At 40.1% G+C, this 19,597-nt stretch overlaps 3 protein-coding genes across 4 annotated transcripts; 1 reads left to right on the top strand and 2 right to left on the bottom strand.

Annotated features, from left to right (window-relative positions):
- The first annotated feature begins 1,353 nt into the window (after positions 1-1,353).
- On the top strand, positions 1,354-3,072 carry LOC147616075 (uncharacterized). Its single transcript, XM_086777928.1, has 3 exons — positions 1,354-1,558; positions 2,252-2,331; positions 2,656-3,072. The coding sequence occupies exons 1-3, from the start codon at positions 1,354-1,356 to the stop codon at positions 2,974-2,976; spliced, it is 606 nt and encodes a 201-aa protein (XP_086634054.1). The 3' UTR covers positions 2,977-3,072.
- Positions 3,073-3,483: 411 nt separating this feature from the next.
- LOC147616074 (histone H3 type 3-like) lies at positions 3,484-3,876 on the bottom strand. Its single transcript, XM_086777927.1, has one exon. The coding sequence runs from the start codon at positions 3,874-3,876 to the stop codon at positions 3,484-3,486; it is 393 nt and encodes a 130-aa protein (XP_086634053.1).
- Positions 3,877-9,953: 6,077 nt separating this feature from the next.
- Positions 9,954-12,333, bottom strand: LOC147616073 (uncharacterized). 2 transcript variants are annotated; one of them, XM_086778706.1, is made up of 3 exons: positions 11,119-12,333; positions 10,787-10,933; positions 9,954-10,525 (listed from the first exon to the last, which is right to left on the bottom strand). In XM_086778706.1, exons 1-3 carry the CDS (start codon positions 12,126-12,128, stop codon positions 10,348-10,350), a joined length of 1,335 nt encoding a protein of 444 aa, XP_086634832.1. In that variant the 5' UTR covers positions 12,129-12,333; the 3' UTR covers positions 9,954-10,347. The 2 variants fall into 2 exon arrangements, with proteins under 2 accessions (XP_086634832.1, XP_086634833.1); XM_086778707.1 differs by having other exon boundaries at positions 10,787-10,930; positions 11,119-12,321.
- Between the last annotated feature and the right edge of the window lie 7,264 nt (positions 12,334-19,597).

Below are 19,597 nucleotides of genomic sequence, written 5' to 3'. Positions count from 1 at the left end.
AAACCTACCAAACAGGCTTGGATTATTCCTCATATTCACTCATGTAAACCTACCAAACAGGCTTGCTACACTTTCCCAAGTGTGTAACGAGGCACAAGTAGCATACTTGTATAAATAGTTAGAGTCCGAACATATTGATAAGGGAGACTTAATGGATGAGTTTCTCATAAGGATAAAAAATCTCAGAGAGCAAGTACTTCATTGCAAGACACTGATTGTTGATTGTTGATTGTTAAATGTTGATTGTTGATTTTATGTTTTTATGTTGGTTTTTGTTTGTTTTTTATGACAAGTACTTCATTGCAAGACAAACTTTGTGCATTCGCTTCAAGTATAGGAGGTGGCGACTTCTACGAGGGGAGTGGCTCAGCTTGGACCAAGACATGTGAGATGGCACGTATTTAGCACTCATTGATGTGGTTATTCTTTGGGAGGGTCATGACCCTTTTAGCGTTTAGAGAGTTATTGGCCCCTTAGTTTTTTGAGGTAGGAAATCCAACTTATGTCCAATAATCCCCCTTGTAATTTCTATTTTAAGTTGGATGGTGTCATTAATTTTTAAGTCTATAGAGTCGAAGTGAACATTGAGAAACATGCAACCAGTGTGTTGCTCCACACATCCTTGAGATTGTGGAGTCAATGTAATTCTTATTCTTCCAAGTGAATATAAGAAGTTGTTTCTCTAAAGTGTTGTAAATTTAATTTTCTTCATTTTCATAAAGTGTTGTGGTTTTTTAAGTCTACTGTGTTTCAAACCTTTAATATGTAAGAAAATAATGATAAGTATAAGTAAGTACAAATGTAAATATAAATATAAGTATATATTTAAGTGTAAATAATAGTATAATTAATTATGCTAGAAATATAAATATATTTTTATGATTTGTTATATTTTAATGAAGTGTCATTAATTTTTAAGTCTAGAGATATAAGTTTAAAAATAAATATATTTTTATGATTTGTTATATTTTAATGAAGTGTCATTAATTTTTAAGTCTATAGATATAAGTTTAAAAATAAATATAACTTTAAGTATGTATTTAAGTATAAATAATATTATAAGTAACTATGTAAATAATATAATATAATGTAACAAGAAATAAAAGTATGATTTATTATTTATTATATTTTAATGAAGTGTCCTTTATTTACTAGAGTATAAACATAAGGTATAAAAATAATTATAAGTTTATAGATATTTGTAAGTATATAATAAACACAAGTATAAATTTATTAAAAATATTATAAATTTAAATGTAAGTATAAATATGAGTATAAGTTATAGATCAAACTCATTTATACTATCTATTCTCTAGCTCTCCCTTTGTGTGCTAGCTCTCCCCACTACCCATCATGGCCGCCTCCCCTGCTTTCGTCTCGTGGATTAGCAGCACTCGCTATACTCACCTTGGGGAGGACCAGATCTACCCTAGGTTTTGCAAGAGTTTAGACCTTGAGGCTGTCATCTCCACCTTAGACGACCCAAACTCCACCTTGCTAGCTGCATTTTGTGATGCAATGGATGACTTCACCTACTCTATCCCAAATTCCACCTTGAGTTGGATTCCTTTGGAGTTTCTCTTTAGCATGAAGAGTGGATCCAACCATAAGAAGGTGGTGAACAGAGCTCTAGCTCATGTCGGACAAGATTTATGCACTACCGCTATCCCAACCTCCTATGAAGAGCACATCCCACTTGATCTCATTGAGCGGGATATTGCTTTTGCTATTTACATCTTGAACTCTGATGTTCAAGAGCCAGAGGATGATGACATCTAGGATCTCCCTCTAGTGGAATACATAGACACAGAGCCAGAGGAGACCACTCTAGACCCTGGCCGTAGAGAGCTCTCACATGGCACTTTCATCCATCCAGCCTGTTGAAACCCAAAGTCACGACCCACCACTAGCTTTATTGAGTGCCATCACCATCGAAGGGGTGGAGTACCTCCTCATGTGCAGGATGTGTTGGAGCTCTTGGACTTGAGAGAGGAGGAACTATATAGTATACTCGTGCGAGATGCTAGTTTGATGATTTCCTTGACTTTGATTACCAAGAAGCCCTACCATAGGTTGATGAGATGGGGCAATATGATGAAAGTAGTGTAGATGATATCTCTGCTATCATTGCCGTCCAGAAGTAGATTGAGGATGCAGCTCCTCAATATGAGATCACAGAGATGAAGAGTTCGAGCACTTGCAGAATGAAGTCTTCGGACCGTGACCATAACATGCGACACCTGTGGTCCAGCGCCGACCGATGGTGGCAGACCCATTCCAGGAGCAAATCTGGAGGCACCTTTGCAGAAGGAGTTGGACAAAGCAGAAAAGGTATCTCCTTTTACTAGTTGCTCCCCATATTTGATATTTAGGGCCTTTAGGGCATGTAGACCCCACATCTATGATCCCATGCCCATCAGAGGCTGGGAAGTGTACTATCCAAAAGCTCATGTGGGAAGCCCTAAATCTGCAAAAATCAGGGCTTCCCACGCCAGCCTTCGGATAGTGCACTTCCCAGCCTCTGATGGGCATGGGATCACACATGTGGGGTCTACATGCCCTAGAGGCCCTAAATATCAAATTTAGGGCTATTCTAAAAAATCATCCTCTCCCATGCATTACATGATCGATGCTGACATCAATTTTATTTTGCAGGAAATTGTGTATCTTGATGAATTTGCATCGAGGCAGAGTAGAAGATCTGGGGGCCAAGGAAGGGTTCAGGACTCTGCACTCAAGGAGTACATTGGAAAACTTGCCAATGATGTGATAGTCTTCCACAAGACTTGCTCTCTAGTGTATGCGGAGAACTTTTTGAAGATTAAAGCAGGTGTTGCATTCAAAGTTATTTCGACTAAATCAAGTTTGGAAAAAGTTATTCTACTTCGACGCTCAAAGTTACTTTACTTATTCTCGACTCAAAGGTCAGGGCTTTTTTTTTCTATGGTGGCCCCTGGCATTGTTTTGCAGGTATAGGATCCCACCGTCATCAAGGCAGAGCTTGAAGGGTTCCATGTTTTTATTCTAGCCATCAAGGCGACTTTAGAGTCTGGAGAGCCTAGTAGTAAGAAGCCTAGGATATAGCTATGATGATTATGTAACATTGATGACTATGTTTTGATGACCATGTAATTTTTTATGCTATGAATTGAAATTTGGGTTACATAGTTTTTTGTTTGATACGTGTCTTATAATGTATTTTATTAGTTGACTCAAGCAAATAAATTAAAATTACACACGTAACTCAAATAAAAATTGTATCCATTCGAAGACGCATATAAATCAACAAATTATATAAACTCAAATTAAAAGAGACTTATTTGCAACACAAGATAAGATAATTTTTTTTAAAAAATATATACATCGAGCTTTACATAGCTTTTGAGAATTATAATCATGCAAGATATACAAAAATAAAACTAAAGATCCTGGCCGCTCGGAGGATCTCTCCGTCGCATGCGTCGCACCAACTGCATGTCCTTTTCAGTGATAGTAACCCTCTTCGCATGCATAGCTGCAAACACTGTGGTACCAAAAATTTCCACTGTGTACAGCAGCCTCCTGGAGTGCCTTCAAAGCTTGGGCTGTCCACCACGTAGGTAGTGGGCTTGATGCTACGTGAGCCCAGAACCTCCTATCATGACGGCATTGCAGATCTTGCATGATCTCTCGCACCACACGTTGGAAGGAGAGCTTCGGTATGAGCAGGTTCACTGTCTTTTGGTATTTTCTAATCTCACGGAGAGCCATAGTACTAGGCGTCCAGACTCCACCTGCACTTGAGATGTTACTGCTGTGGTGGTTAGACACAGGGGGTACTCCACGTCCCACCTTGGGGGGCCAAACTCTCCTAACAGTTTGCTTGGTGCGAGCCATGCTCTTGGAGGTGAGAGAGAGAAATGAAAGATGAGAAATGAGGTAAAATGATGGTTACTTCCATAATTATAGATGAAATTTATATATTTTCTAAATTAGCTAAGGACATAAATTTAATACTTTTTAATTTTTAAAAATAGTTTTCCTTGTCAGAATGAGCTCTAATTTTATGTGTACATATAAGTATCATGGAACACCTCCTAGATAAAATATCAACCCCATGAGAGGTCTGTAGGGCCCTTGTCCTAAGGCTCGCGTGTGTATAGACCTGGTATTAAAAAAGAAAGCTTCTACACACGCGAGCCTTAGGACAAGGGCCTTACAAGCCTTTGATAGGGGTGATATTTTATCTAAGACATGTAAACTATATGATCTATGCACAGAATACATTTCAACCCATTCTAATCACTGCACACCATGTATCAATTTTTTTATAGGAAAAAAACTATTATCGTAAAAAATAGCATTTGCACATGCACATGGACTTGCTTGCACATGCACATACATGCTCATGATGTAAGCCACATGATCTATACACAAAATAAATTTTAGCCCATTATGATCTAATCACACCATGTGTCAATTTTGCCTACACACGCACATGCACTTGCAAATTTTTTTCCAGGAAAATATAAGAATATACACTGACATTAGAAATGAAGAAAACTCAAAATATTCAAATCAATGGGCAAGTACGATACACAACATTGGAAACAAGGAAACTTAAAATATCCAAATCCGGTACATTGCATAAAGTACAACTGAAGAAAAACATGAAAACACAAAACGATACACGGGCATTTACAGCTCTTCAAACCATGTCATGGTTAAGGTTGAATGCATCACTATTGTTACGAATCCTACAAACAAGGGTGAGATCTGAGGGCTTGAGTGTGATGCACCGGGCATGGATGGCTAACAGAGCTGACCATCATGCATGAGATTCACCAAGTAACTTTTAGCCACCTCTTGAAGAGCAAGTAACGCTTGGGCTGACCATCGCTCCACATTATATTCTTGATTTCTTGAAAAGTACTTGTAGTGCTTTCCCCTTTGTAGATCTTGTAGTATTTCTTGTAGTATTTCTTGCACCAACCTCGAGAAAGGTGCCTTGAGTATAATAAACTCAGGACTCTTTTGGAACCTCCTAATTTCACAAAGAGCGATGGTGCTTGGTCTCCATCTTCTCTTCTTATGCATAGGTGGATGAGCATTTCCAGCTGGAGCAATGGGAGCAGCTTTCCTAACTGGAGTAGCAGGAGCAGCTTGACCTTCATCATTGTCGGTGTCCGTATGTTCACTAGATCTGGATGAATGAACCGGTGTCTTGGAAGGCATCTTGTTTGATCTTTGCTTAGTACGTGCCATACTCACAAGCTAGAAGGAATGGAGAGAAATGAAAGAAGTGCCTTTATTTATAAATGGAGCTTACTATAAGTTAGACACTTACTTTCAACAAATATCAACACTCTCAAAAAGTTATCCATGTTGACTTTAGTGAACACTTATTTTGAAAAAGTTATCCATGTTGAATTTAGCAAACACCTATTTCTTCAAAACATTGGATTGCTCTAATACTCTCATAAACATAAAATGTTATTTCATAATTACAATTCTATCGATATTTTCATTTGCTACTGAATCTCTCTTGGGTTGTCAACCATTCTGCATGATGTTCTTTGGCCATGCTATTTTCATATCTTGCTTTCCTCACTTCATATATTGCCTTGCGACAGCTTCTGTATCATTGGATTTGGACTTTATTAATTTGTCCTCATACCTAATCTCTATTCTCCTATACCACCATTGGAGTAACTGCCTCATAGGATTGGCTCCATGTGTCGTTGCGTTTTGGAATCTGCATTGAGCTTGCCAATGAGATTGCTCCATGCCTTGTGTGGACCATATCACCAAATTTCCTTGTTCACAGCAAAGTATGGACCATGAGCCTCAAGTATGTGCTACATTCAAAAACACAGGATCCACAATTAAACTCAAAATATTACATTCACAATTTAATTGTAAAAATGAAATGGGGACCACTCTGACCATATAGTGTATAATGCAATTTGAAGTCCATGCCTCTGTCATTAAGTTATGGAAGTTTACAACCGCCTCTTTAAATGCATTGGCATCATTAGAATTGAATGTCATCTTTTGTAAAAGTGGTGCCAATTTATCAAGTGCAATCCACACATTTGCCTTTGCTATCCGTGTTTGTCCCCCATTGCTCCGATTACGGATAACCATGTGTAGTTTTTTCCATGCTTCGTACTTCTTTGGTTGTTTTACAAGCAACTTACCATCTCGTGGTGGAGATAAGAATTTCCTAGCCTTCTCTCCCCCAAAACACAGTTTGCATGGCAAATTTCCACTCTTTCCTGATTTTTTCTCGTCCTTTTTTATTTCTACTTGGCCCCGGTGCAATCCAACATCAGACAAGACTTGTTCTACCTTCTTGCATGTTGCATCGGCATCTGAAGCAGGCTGCATCTTGTAGGCAAAATACACGTACTCAAACACCAACTTCTCTATTACGCAATACAAGGTGCAAAAGTCGACCCTTGTTAAGGGTATTTCTAAAATAGGATCCCACTTAGGATCTAATGGCACCAACATTACATTCCTTTGAACACACTGGTCACGTGTTGGAGCACCACTTTGTCCTCTCCTTGCAATCCATTGTTTCTTCCCATCGTTGCCTTTCTTCCTGGATTGCATGCAATATAAGTAAGGGAACTTAGCTGATGCTGAATTTGAAACACCAAACATACATTTCAATGTTTTCAAATCACCAGCACAGCAGCAAGATGCCATTCTACCTTGTATTCACCAAATCCATCCACATGCAAGACCGTTCACCATTGTTTTGCCATCGTACAATATCTGGTGTCTCTGTTAAGTTAAAAAAAATCTTAAGTACTTCATGGTCCTCCTTTGGTACCTCAAATGGAGCAAACCACCATATTTCATTCTCCGATTGCAAACTGAAATATTTTGGATATTTTAAATTGATGTTGGGATCCAACACCCTATTCATTAGTGTCAAGCTAACACGTTCAAGATTTTGGCCCTTAACGACTTCACTCTCATCAAGCTTCAAAACAAATTGAAGCTTACCTCTGTACTCTTCGATAGATAAATTGTAGAACTTTACCATTGCTGCTTGTAGCTTGTATACATTCAATACAAAGTTATTGTCTACATGCAATTTGAAGGGCACTTCGTTTGATCCAGACTTAAGCATCTGTGTATGTTCCAAATGCATTAGCTCACCAATTGTGTCTAAGACTTTTACATTAAGATCTTTTCATGCTTGGAATGGTGGCACCACCCATCTCTTATTAAGAACAGCCTTAAACCTTGTATCTAATTGCTTATAAATCATAGCATAGGATTCGGAGCTAATCCCTACCTTGTCACATATGCCTTGAGCATCTGTAGCTGTGAAGGTATTGCTTACCTCCTTCAAGCATACTCTTGCAACATCATCACCAATGGTTTTGAATTTGGGATTTTCCAATGCATACTTCACCATACCTTTGCTTAAGACCTTTGCAATTGCATCATCAACCTCTTCACTTGGGTTGGAAAACATATTCTTCATGTTTGCACATTGTGCATAGACCCGCCGAGATTATATTGCCACTCCCTCTCTGGTCAACTCATGAAGTGGTTTGAGCAACCTCACACGCTCACGTGCTTGTTTGGTTTTCATTGAGGGTCCATCAACAACAGTCTTTGAAAGCATTTCTCTACCATCTTTTTGTTGTCCTTCTCCAACCCTGCATTTTGCAATGCAATTTTGCATTATCTATCTCGAGACAACATGCGCCACATTTTCCATAACATGTATCTCATCTTGCAGACTCTGATTCTCTCTCTCCTTTTTTCACGATTTTGTGAGCCTCTTAATTCTTGCATCCATGTCCATCACTCACGGTGCGCTGAACAGATGTGTACACAACTTTAACCAGATATAACTTCAATATAATTTAGAACTAAATCATAACTTGTAATCAAAATAACACCTCATTTCACCCAAATAACATAAAAATAACATTATAAATGAGAAATAACATTATTGAACATAACATATAGACTTCAATATATCCTAAAACTAAATCATAACTATTCATCAACAATTATATTTCACAGACTTCTTTCACTTAGAAAATCACTAATAAACAATCTAAATAACACAGAAATAGCATCCTTAAACTCAACTATTATCTTCTATTTTACACATGACTAAATCACATTTAGAATAATAAGATAGTCAAAATAGAAAAGAAAAGAAAATAACTCAGACAATATTAAACTATAACAAAACAATCCAAATAGCACATAAATAACATCATTAAACTTAACTATTATCTTCTATTTCACACATGACTAAATCACATTTAGAACAATAAGATTAACATTAATAGACAAGAAAACATAATAACTCAGACAAAATTAAACCATAACAAAATAACATAACAGATAACAAGATGGACATACCTCCATTGCTCTCTTGTTCTTTGATTCTTTTACAGAGATTGATGAGCATAAAGATGATTGAAGGGGAAGATGAATATGTGGTTCCACCTAAATGGCACCAAAAAATCAACCTACCCTTCAATTTCTCTACTACAGAAGAGAAGAAACCCCATGATTGAGAATATCTAAACTCATTAATGTGGTTTATGAGGAAAAGAAAGCTCTTGAGCATAGCTACTAAAGAAAACAAACACAGATTTGAATTTTCTCTGTACAAAGGAAGGAAAGTGAAAAACCTAAAGCAATATCTCATCAAAGCAAACTAAAATCGCCCTAAACTGAAAACCATACTTTTCTTATTCTAAAAAATCTAGAGAAGTATCTAAATGAAGAAAAAATTCATAAACCCCTTATACTTAATGAAAATCGACAAAAATTAACAGTCGCATTCTTAGAGCATAGAGGTAGGCGTGGGTTAAAAAACAATCGAAAATGTGATGTCTATATCAAGTTATTCCTTTTGTCGACGTTTCGAAACGCTCAGATCATTGACCATCATCAATATTGGTCATTTGATAGACAGAGAAGAGCCCCGCCAACCAAAACAAAACATATTCTTTGGTCCTTCTAAGTTGTATGGCTTTCTTGGCTAACCTATGGTTATTGGGCTTGGCATCTACTCGTGCGTGGGTTCGAATCCCTACTGCTTGTGCTTTCGTGGTGTGGGTTTAGTTGAGTTGAGCCCTTGTGGCTTGTTTGTTGTGTGGGCGATTTTTTAGCCCTTGTGGTTTGGTTGAGTTGTGCCTTCGATGCCCACAACACTGCTACAATTGTTGTGTGAACAGTTTTTTAGTTGCCTGTGATAGTGTTGCTTATTAGGAGCTTCCACTTGATTACAATGGGCTTGGTCAAGCCCCAGCAAACATCCGTATGGTCATTTCAGCGTTTTTTTTTTGTAAAAATATATTCTTATATATTCCAAAAAAATCAAGAGGCTTAAGGACCTTTGACAACCATTAAAAAGGTAGGAAAAAAAACAAAAAGCTCTTCAAGGGAAGAAGTAAAAAGCGACTCTGACAAAGAAGTCTTACATTGTGCATAGGAGCAAGCGGTAGATGAAAAGCTTGCAAAGTTAGTAAAGGGTTGTACGGGCCTTGAGACCTTTATCCCTCACCTCTAATGATGACCTTCAGGCTTTTCAAGGGAAAGACCCTTCCAACAACTCTTGAGCAACCATTCATTAATTGCTTGTTCACTCTAAAAAGGCATTTTCTAACTCCATAACTATATAAACATGCTCGAGGTAGACTCTTCCAACGACTCTTGAGCAACCATTCATTAATTGTTTGTTCACTTCTTGATTTTAACCCGATAACTGTATAAGCATGCTTGCATCCAATAAAATTTATATGACAAATCTATGTAGGCTCGAGAGCGCATGAAAGATACATTCCACTTGCAATACATCGATATCTGGATGCATAGCTTGATAGATGTATATGTTGTCATCTCCAATAAAGTGAACACAATAAAACTATGTAGGCAAGAGAGCCCATGAAAGATACATCCCAATTGCAATACATTAGTAGATGTGGATGCATAGCTTGATAGTTGTATACATGGATGTTTAAACAGCATGGATGATAAAGCTTAACAATGATACATGGATGTTTAAACAGCATGGATGATAAAGCTTAACAATGATACATGTTGGAGTATATATCAATATCAAGGAATGAGATGCTTTACAAGGTCACAATAGGTTAATCGAGGCAGATTATTCTTTTGGGGGGGGGTTGAGAAAGGGTAATTTTATTATTAAGGGGGCATTTTTGTGAGAGCAGGAAGGAGAGACATTATGAGGGGGCCGTTAGAGAGAGGCATTTTTGTGAGAGCGAAGGAGGTGAGAGATGGGGGTTACATGGGGGTAGGTGGGGGTGAGGCTACACACGAGGGGGTGGGGGAGGAACACGTGTGGGGGTGTTTTTACTCAACTACTTGGCCCAATGCCAAGGTGGGCGTGGTGGAGGCGCCTCCTAGGGCGTGGGGCCGGTGGTGAAGGTGTATACCCTCATAGGTCACCAGCAAGAGGCCCGCATCGTCATTACACCTCTCCACTTGCTTTTTCACGCTGCACTTGCCACTGCTGCACCTATAGTAACTCCTGCCAAAAAAAAATAATAATAAAATAAAACAATATTCAAAACAGCTCTTCGCGAAATCTGTTAATACAAAATTAACATACGCATATTTGTCCACTACGATAATTAAAAAACAAATCTTTATGAAATCCATCAAAAAGATCGCAAACTTATTTATATTCACATGTAAATTGCAGTGGTCCGAACAGTTGATTTAACTCCATCTTGCATGCTGCGAGAAATCTAATCAAATTATAGTTACTAGTTTTGTTCTCTCAGCGTACCTTGGATATGGGCTGTTTTTTATGCTTTTCTGCCCATACTTCCGCCATCGGTATCCATCGCTGACTGCATCTTCTTCACGCCGAATCTTCACAGTATACCTCGGCTCTAAGTGGTTCCTCTTGTGTAACCTCCTCCAAGTGGACCTGCTTAATAACACAAGATTAAAAGGTTAACATCCATGTTGATCATAACATAAGGCTAATCACGTATGGAGTTATAACGATCAAGCAGCCTAATCAAGTATAGAATTACAATGATTGAGTACCCTAGCACTAAAATTACCAACACTAATCCCAAGAAGTTCAGAACATGGCTAGATTTTGCTCCTTACATTCTATCATCTTCCTCCAGCAAGGGCTCCTCCTTGCAGCTATGGGGTGCTGCCTCCTCTTTGAGAATGTCTCTGATAGACCAGTAACTCTTGAGAGGCTCCCCAAGAGGTGCAGAAAAAATAGAAGAACGAGAGGTTGCAGTAGAGTGGGAGCCTGTCATCAGTGCCAGGGCTGACTCAATGTCCAAGAGGGTTGGGCCTGCCCATCTGCTAGAGCACTGTTGTTGTTGATGAGCACATGACACGTTCTGCTCCAAATCTTCAAATGAATGCGGGGCTCTTGTATTGCTCTCTTGCCCACTTAATACCTCTTGCAAGGTGGTCCTAGCTTCGCTTGCCCCCTTCTGCAAGCCAGGATAATCACAATTTAGTGGCTTGGAGGCTCTGATGATCTCATCTTTCCAATCTACCACTGAGCTTCCATGGCCAATAGGAGATGACTCTGCGGTGGCAGCCTCAGCTTCCTGCAAAAGAAGGTCTAAAACATCCTCAAGATCACTGCAAAGAGCACTAGCATCCTCCGTGCTAGGCCCAAAATCACCACTAATTAGCGCATTATCATGAGAATTAGCATTGATCTCATCAAGAACAGAAGTGCTAGAATCTCCACTACTGCAAGCTCTACTGCAGTCCCAGGCAGTATACTCACAAAGCCTCTTGGGCAGCACAGGAATCGCCTGTAATTGAGCAAACTCTTCCAACTCAGATACTGCAGCTCGCTTTCTGATGGAGTGGGAGGCTATAGCAAGCAGATTATGAGGGGGGGGTGGGATGCCGTCGTTAGCAACAGGCCAAAGGTCGAAAGGGATTAAGGTGTCTGCAAGGCTGGAGCAAGATGGAGAAGGATGTAAAAGCTCGAGGGAGTGAGAGGATTGAGAAGAAGGTGGTGAGAGGAGGTTGTTGCTGTTGAAGGAGGAGGAGCCAATACAGGGCTGGTTATGAGGGTTGATACTTCCACCATAGCCAATGCAGAAAGCAGGAGGGAGACAAGGGTCGACGAGCTGCGTCATAGCGATGAGAGCGCAAAGAAAGCAAACAAGTATTGTCTACCAAAGGCACTAGATATCCCCACCACGAATCACGTTGTTTTGCCCCTCAAAGACTCGGACCTCAAGTCAACACATACTTTTCTCAAATTAGTTTATAAATCGTTCTAGCTTAGATAAGCCATTTGCCAGAATCCCATACCTGACAGAGACAACTCACCTACCCTCGTACGACTATCTCAAATTGCATAGCAATTTGCCTCTGATAGAGCCGTTTCATCCGTCACTCCGTTACGTGGCCAAAAAAAAAACCCCTCCATGCATTTGTCATATTGTGTGCCTTTTTAATGTGTTTATTCCCATTGTAGGAGAGTGTACCAAGGCAATGCCATATAGGCTTTGCACCTCCCGGGTTTTTATTCCCATTTTTAATGTGCTTATTCCCATTGTCGAAGAGTGTACCAAGGCCATGCCATATAGGCTTTGCACCTCGCATGTGTGATAGGTAGGGATGGAACCCAGGACCTTCTAGCCTACCATAACGCCTATGGATTTGTCATATTGGATCGAGGTTTGTTCGTGCATGCGATTCCTACACTTCTTCCCATTTGTGCCATGGGTCTGAATACCTATGCCAAACTGGTACCCAAATAAGTATGCCAAACTCATATTCCTGTGAGCCAGGGTGTTCTCCACAACCAGAGCATCACTCTTCAACTAGCCCAAAAGAGGCACATGTTGAGAAACCCATCACCAAGTTTAACTAGCTCACTTGCAACCGCCACCGCCAAAACAAGCACTCGTTCTTTTATTCTCTTTCAAGATTCCAGCTTCTCCAATGTGCAAATTTGCTTTGTTAGCGTTTTTGTGTGGCCAAGTTCCCAAGAACCATGGATGGAGTATCACGTTTTGCTCAAGTCTCTATAATAACCATAGGAAAAGCCCCTTAGGTATCCATATCATTTGATTGTGCAAGTTGCTTATACTTAAAATGTAGATACATGTCATGAGCCTCCCACCATGCTTCTTACCATACTCATTCATTGCCTCTCGACAAGGACTTTTAAAAAAAAAGTTTGGAATTTGAAAACTCTCTTTCTTCAAAGAGTCCCATAAGCACTCAGAGTTTTTAAAGAGTCTTCTCAGTAAATAAAACATGAAAATTTCCAGCTACTACTTAAACAAGGTAAGAATTCTATTTAAGGAGAGCATGCCTTTGCTCTCAAACAAAAAGAATTCTATTTAAGGAGAGCATGCCTTTGCTCTCAAACAAAAAGAAGAAAAGAAACTTGGAACGGTAGAGAATGAAAGATGTGTCTTTGCTCTAAAACTAGAAAAAGAAAGATTTGATTGAGAAACAACCCCAAAAAAAAGTGACACCACTACTCTATCTTTAGAAATGGTCATGCCACTACTCTACCTTTAGCAGTCCATCACCAATGTTTGTACCATATCTCGATTCTGGTTATTTTTAAAGGATAAAGGCCAAAATTTTATTCAACTCTTTTTTTATAGTATATTTATAATAGTTTTAGTCAACAATAAGTGGGATTTGAAATGAGGCCCACACTTAGAGCCCCTTTACTAGGCTGACAACATGCCCAAGGACTAAGCCTCACTTGAGTCTTAAACAATCAATGGATTGTAATGCTGGAATATGAGAAATGCCTATTATGAGAATGTAATTTAAGCTCTCTTAAAAATATCATTGTATCCTCTTAAATAATTCGGGGATGCTTGGATTATCTTTTCGTAATTGCAAATCATGTCAATATCATGGGTGATACCATTATAAATATTAATACATTTTGTGTACATTGACGTATGTTAGCTCGAGCGCTCATGGTACTTTGAACGAGATGACTCACCCCTAAACCCCAGACTTACTTGCCGCACGCACTCTGGCGTATGTACTCGAATATACCAGTTGAGCCCACGTACATGCTGCATGCTACGTGACATTACCTCCCCCTTAAGAAGAGTTTTGGTCTGTGAAAACAAACTCTGGATAGTTCTTGGTAAGCATACTTAAGCATTCACATGTGGATGTTTCATCCTCTATATCCTTCCACTTAACAAGTGCCTCTCGGTACACAGTATGCCTTGTCCTTTATTCTCTAAATTCGAGAATCTTCTCGGGTTTATGTGGAAGAGATGGTGGTTCAACACGTTTCACCAAAACATTAAGAGTAACTATGTTCTCCTTATGGTCAATAGTTTACGAAGTCTATTGACATGAAAATAGGATATACTCGAGAGCTCTTCGACACAGCAACTCAAGTTTGTATGCTATGCTACCAATCTTCTTAAGGATTTAAATGGACCCCAATATCTAGGAGAAAGCTTTTGACACTTTTCCATCTTGAGAGTCTCCGACTTCGCAGGGACTTTCAAGAAAACAAAGTCACACTCTTCAAAGGTCACTTCTCTATGGCTCTTATCAACATACGTTTTTGCACGACCTTGTGCACTATGAATGCTGTCTCTTGCTACTTTTAACATATCTTACATGTCTTCAAGGAAATCCTTGATAGACTTAATCTTCTCCGTTTGTAGCCCTACGACCATAAGAGATCTCGGCTAGAAACCATACATTAACATGAGTGGAATTTGTTGAATATTCTAAACTATTATTAGAAAACTCCAATTGTGGCAGGTACTCCTTCCAATTGGATTTGTTTTCACTGGCATATGCTTGAAGCATTTCGTCTTGACTCTCTTGGTCTGACCATCTGATCAGCGATACTCATACTCATAGTAGTGTCCAACTTTTTAAAGATTTCCCTCCAAAAGTGACTATCAAATTTTCTACCCCTATCTGAAACTATATCTGTGGGTAGGCCATATAGCTTGTAGTGATGTTCCATAAACAACCTAGCTAACTCAGGAGTTTTCTCGAAGTTTTTACCTCCTTTTAGTAAGTATCAATTTGACCATCTTCCACTACCCAAACCGAATCATTCCCTCGAGTCGTTTTAAGTAAACCAGTGATAAAATCCATGGAAATACTCTCCCATTTCTCTTTGCGAATATCCAATGAATGTAGCAAACCTCCAACCTTGAGGCGCTCATGTTTATTGCCATGACACTTTTTTTTAAACATTTTAGCACAAAGTCCTAGATGTCCTTAAATAAACTTGGCCAATAAAACTGTCTTTTAAGTCGTGCATAGGTCTTTTGTATCTCCGGATGTATAGCACTTGGGCTATCATGAGTTTCAATAAGAATTTAGTACCAAAAATCACCAATAGCTAGTACACAAACTCTACCTTTGTAGAGTAGGTACTCATCGTCATCAATGGAATAATATCTATACTTTTCCCCCTGACGAACTTTATCACCCCCAAATGAACCATTGTCAAGTGGTTGTGAAGGGTCCACCCCCAAGCTCTCCATCTCGATACTACTGCGAATTTTCCTAAGTATGGACAACACATTGTCCATCAGCGTCATAAACGTCACTGGCGCATTCATCAAGCCGAACGACATGACTAGGAACTTGTAATGTCAAAAAGGAGTCCTAAATACGGTCTTGGGAATATCTTGTTCCCTTATCTCAAACTTGGTGATACCCTGATCTAAGATCAATCTTAGAGAAGTATCGTGCACCATTAAGTTGGTCAAAACAACTTATCAAAACATGGCATTGGGCATTTGTTCTTAATTGTAATTTGATTAAGAGCATGATAGTCTATGCACATCCACATAGACCCATCTTTCTTTTTTACCAAAAGAATGGGTGATGCCCATGGTGAAGAGCTTGGCCTTATGAATCCTTTCTTCACGTACTCAGCTAAGTGCCATTCCACCTCTTGTGCTTCGGAGTGGCTAATTCTGTAAAAGTAGGCTTGCTTACAGGTTTCGAACCAGGGACCACCTCAATGCTATGGTCAATATCCCTAGATGGTGGAACACCATCCGGCAAACCATCGAGAAAAACATTCCTAAACTCTCACAATAAAGGAATAAAGGTAGGTGCATACTTGTTAGTTTGTATTGACTAAATTTTGGCCTTGGATTTTAGGTTTTGTTCACAAGATGACAAAACAATGTTTAACAAATAGGGGTCTTTTCCAAGGCTGTTTAAGTTTTCATTAATTAAACCAGTTTCAACTATAAAAACACTAACTTTAATACTTGTTTCATCTACGAAAACAACATTATTAACATATTTCATCTATAGTTTTTTTTTTGATGTAAGAGATATACCTCATGAATATTGTTGGAGTTGATGGCATGTCACAACTCTAGGTACAAAATAAGGGGTGCAGCTGGTACCTCACACTCATCCTGTACCCTCACTAGTCTCCCCTCATGCATGAACTCTAGGGTATTATCTTAGTAGCTATGATTGAGGATAGGGCCCCAAGTTATATAACCAGTCCATGCCTAGATAAATATTGGCTCTAGTCAAATGGATGACCTAAAAGTCTAATGAAGTCTCGTAATCTTGCATAGCTAGTGACACACTTAAGATCGTCGTGTCCCAAACGGTACTATCGTGACCATTAGTTAACGAGACTGTATACTTATGATCACTCTTAGTCTCAGGTAATCGTAAACTTCTTAACCCCAATGCATAGTTAAGGAAGTTGTGTGTGGCACCATTGTCAATCATGATGGTAACTCTACGGCCACCTATCCTACCATATAATTACACCAAATCGTGTGGTTTGAATGATGGCTACCACATAGACTGTGTCACATAGTAAGCATGGGCACTATCTGTAGTATGATAAATCATGACCTCTCTGAACTCTACAGAACTAAGAGGCAATCGCTAGATAGTATAAACCCGCCTTGAGGATTTTCCATCCTTTTTGGCAGCACTAGAACTCCCTCAAGTGCCCAACGTAGGCCATGCTGCCTTGCTAAAGCTATTAAAGCACATATTTTTGTTCCTAGCTTTTTGTACTATTGTTGCTTTTGGATCTTCGCTTGGTTTTTCTCTCTAGTATGGCGTGGTTTCTTTGTCCAATGCCCACCTTGCCCCTTTGATCACTCTGACTCCCCTACCCTTGTCACTCCTAAACGACTTTCTTTTAAAATTACCACCCTTCTCGTCAATTGTCTTACTAAGAATGGATTTGGATCGACGTAAAATGTCATCATAAATTTGGGCATAATTAATTGCTTCATTGAAATCTTTGTGCTGCTTATTAGGCTCAACAGAAGCCTCATAAAATCAGAAACCCCTCATGAATCCACATAAAGTTTGGAATTCATCGATTCCCTTTAACTTCAATACGATCTCACGGTAGTTAGAGATATATTGGGTGAGGGAGATGCCCTTCATCAAGCACTTATCCCACTCTTGCCATGACCTCTGAACTTCGTTCACTGTGGCAAGAATTCCTTTTGAAAAAATGTTTCGAACTCTGCCCAAGTACCAGGATGTGTGGCACTATCGGTCAAGCTCATCCACCACCACTTGTATGCCTTAACTATCAAAGATAGGTTGGCCTCTACGGGCCTCACCTCATCTGGCAAAACTGCCTGAGGTTATGAACATCTGACCACTTCTGTAGGAATATATTCATTGCGTCCTAGTTGCACTCTTTCTCCTCCCCCCCAAAGGTTAGTGTCTTTAAGTCCTTGAAGAAATTAGCAAATGCTATCGACTGCTTCGTAAGCAATGTGGCTTGCTTACCGGTACGAGGCCCTATGTCCTCTGCCCTATGTCCTCTCGAGAAGAAAATTGCACCTTCTCTATGCAGATTCTTGCACAACATTGCTACCCATGGGTGTGGCTCGGGCAGCATCCAAGTGAGTGTGAATACTCTTAAGCATGGGTACCATGATTTTTCTCTAAGGCCTTGGTCCTAGCAAATAAACTGGCAAGGGACTCATGCAAGATTATCATCTCGGAATCGTCCACATCCATGTATGTATGGAGAGCATCATCTCCATACTTCTCCTCAACCAAGTGACAGAGCCCATTGTGAAGACGGTTCACATAGGGTTTGGCATCCCTATACACAACCCCTTGCAGGGCTCTCCGGAGACGTATGCCACCACGTGTGCACGGGTGCATCACAACCTAGCCAAGATTACCCAGGCCCAACCCTCGTGACCCACGACATTAACATGTTCTCGGATCTCACCGAAGAAGCATTCACCCAACACTACCCAGTGGGGTTGAATAGCATGGGCCCTTCTTCCTCTAGGCCCCTCTTCTGCCCACCAATAACCTGCCCACTGAATTCGATTGGAGAGACCTTGGTTCCATATGTATCAGGGTTTATGTGGCTCCTGTTGTGGACGATGACCATGAGTGTGACCTTGACTGTCCCGTAGCGCGTGTGACGTAGTTACTATGCCTCCATGGGCTGCACTTCTTCGGTGTTGTTGCCGTTGTTGACGATGGCGGCTGGCTTGATCGTGTCGTCGTGGGTCTTTGTTTAGCAGGCCCGAGCTCGAGTCCCGGCCCTGCACCAGGCATCTTGGTTGCCTTGTGGTGGTGGCCTTGTGTGTGCTTTTGGGATGCTGCTGTTGCTGTCTCACGCGTTGCCGAGGATGGCCATGGGCTTCTCCACCAAGAGAAGCAAGTTGTGTTGTGCAGTCCTCGTAATCAACACAGGTGCTGCCGTGTTGTCGTGGATGGTGAAAGAGAGAGAGAGAGCTCCTCAACCTTGCTCCCGACTGCACGAGAGATATGACAAAAATGATGGCGGGAGAGAGCATCCATGGAACCTGCTTTTGCAGAGACGATCTCCTCTCCATCATCCAAAGATCAACGACAAGGTTCCTTATCCTTTGCGCCCCTGAGGGAGCTTAACCTCCACTTTGATACCACCCTGTCACTACGGACACGCACTAGACACACTGACTACCTGGAGATGGAAAAGAGAATGCTCATGTTCACCTCCCCATAGGTGCGGAATGAGTATGCACCCATCCGTCGGGATATATGTAGTGACATGTTTACCCATACTAGTCGCGGTACTCCGACCCGTCGGGATATATGTAGTGACATGTTTACCCATACTAGTCGCGGTACTCCGACCCGGATGACTCACCCCTGAACATCGGACCTACTCGCTGCCCACATTTTGGTGTGCATACTTGAAGCCCAGTCAAGCCGTGTATACGTTACGTGAGAGGATCCTTGTCATTAGTATAAGAGGTATGGGTCTAGGTTTATGGAGCCAAATTTAAAAAGTTTGATAAAGGTTTGAAGAGTTGCAAGCTTTTATCCAAAGAGCAAAGACTACAAGTCAAAGGAGGAGGTAAACCATTCTGCAGAAACCACATACTGAACCACCCTTTTTCTGGAAACCACATACTGAACCACCCTTTTTCTGGAAAAGTGGTTTTTCTCAACTGTACATATAAAAGTAGTAATTAAAGGAGGCTTAAGTTGAATTATCAAATTGCTAAGTTCATGATGGTGACAGAAATCCATAATGGACAGCTATGGTGGGCTCTCAAACAAGCAAATTAAAGGGAAAAAAAGGAGAAATCATTTTTTATTATTTGCAAGCTATTAATCA

The sequence above is a fragment of the Cibotium barometz genome, chromosome 39 (assembly GCF_041138505.1).
Source record: "Cibotium barometz isolate CiBa-2024 chromosome 39, ASM4113850v1, whole genome shotgun sequence".
NCBI lineage: Eukaryota > Viridiplantae > Streptophyta > Polypodiopsida > Cyatheales > Cibotiaceae > Cibotium > Cibotium barometz.
This window is presented reverse-complemented; position numbering and strand designations above follow the sequence as displayed.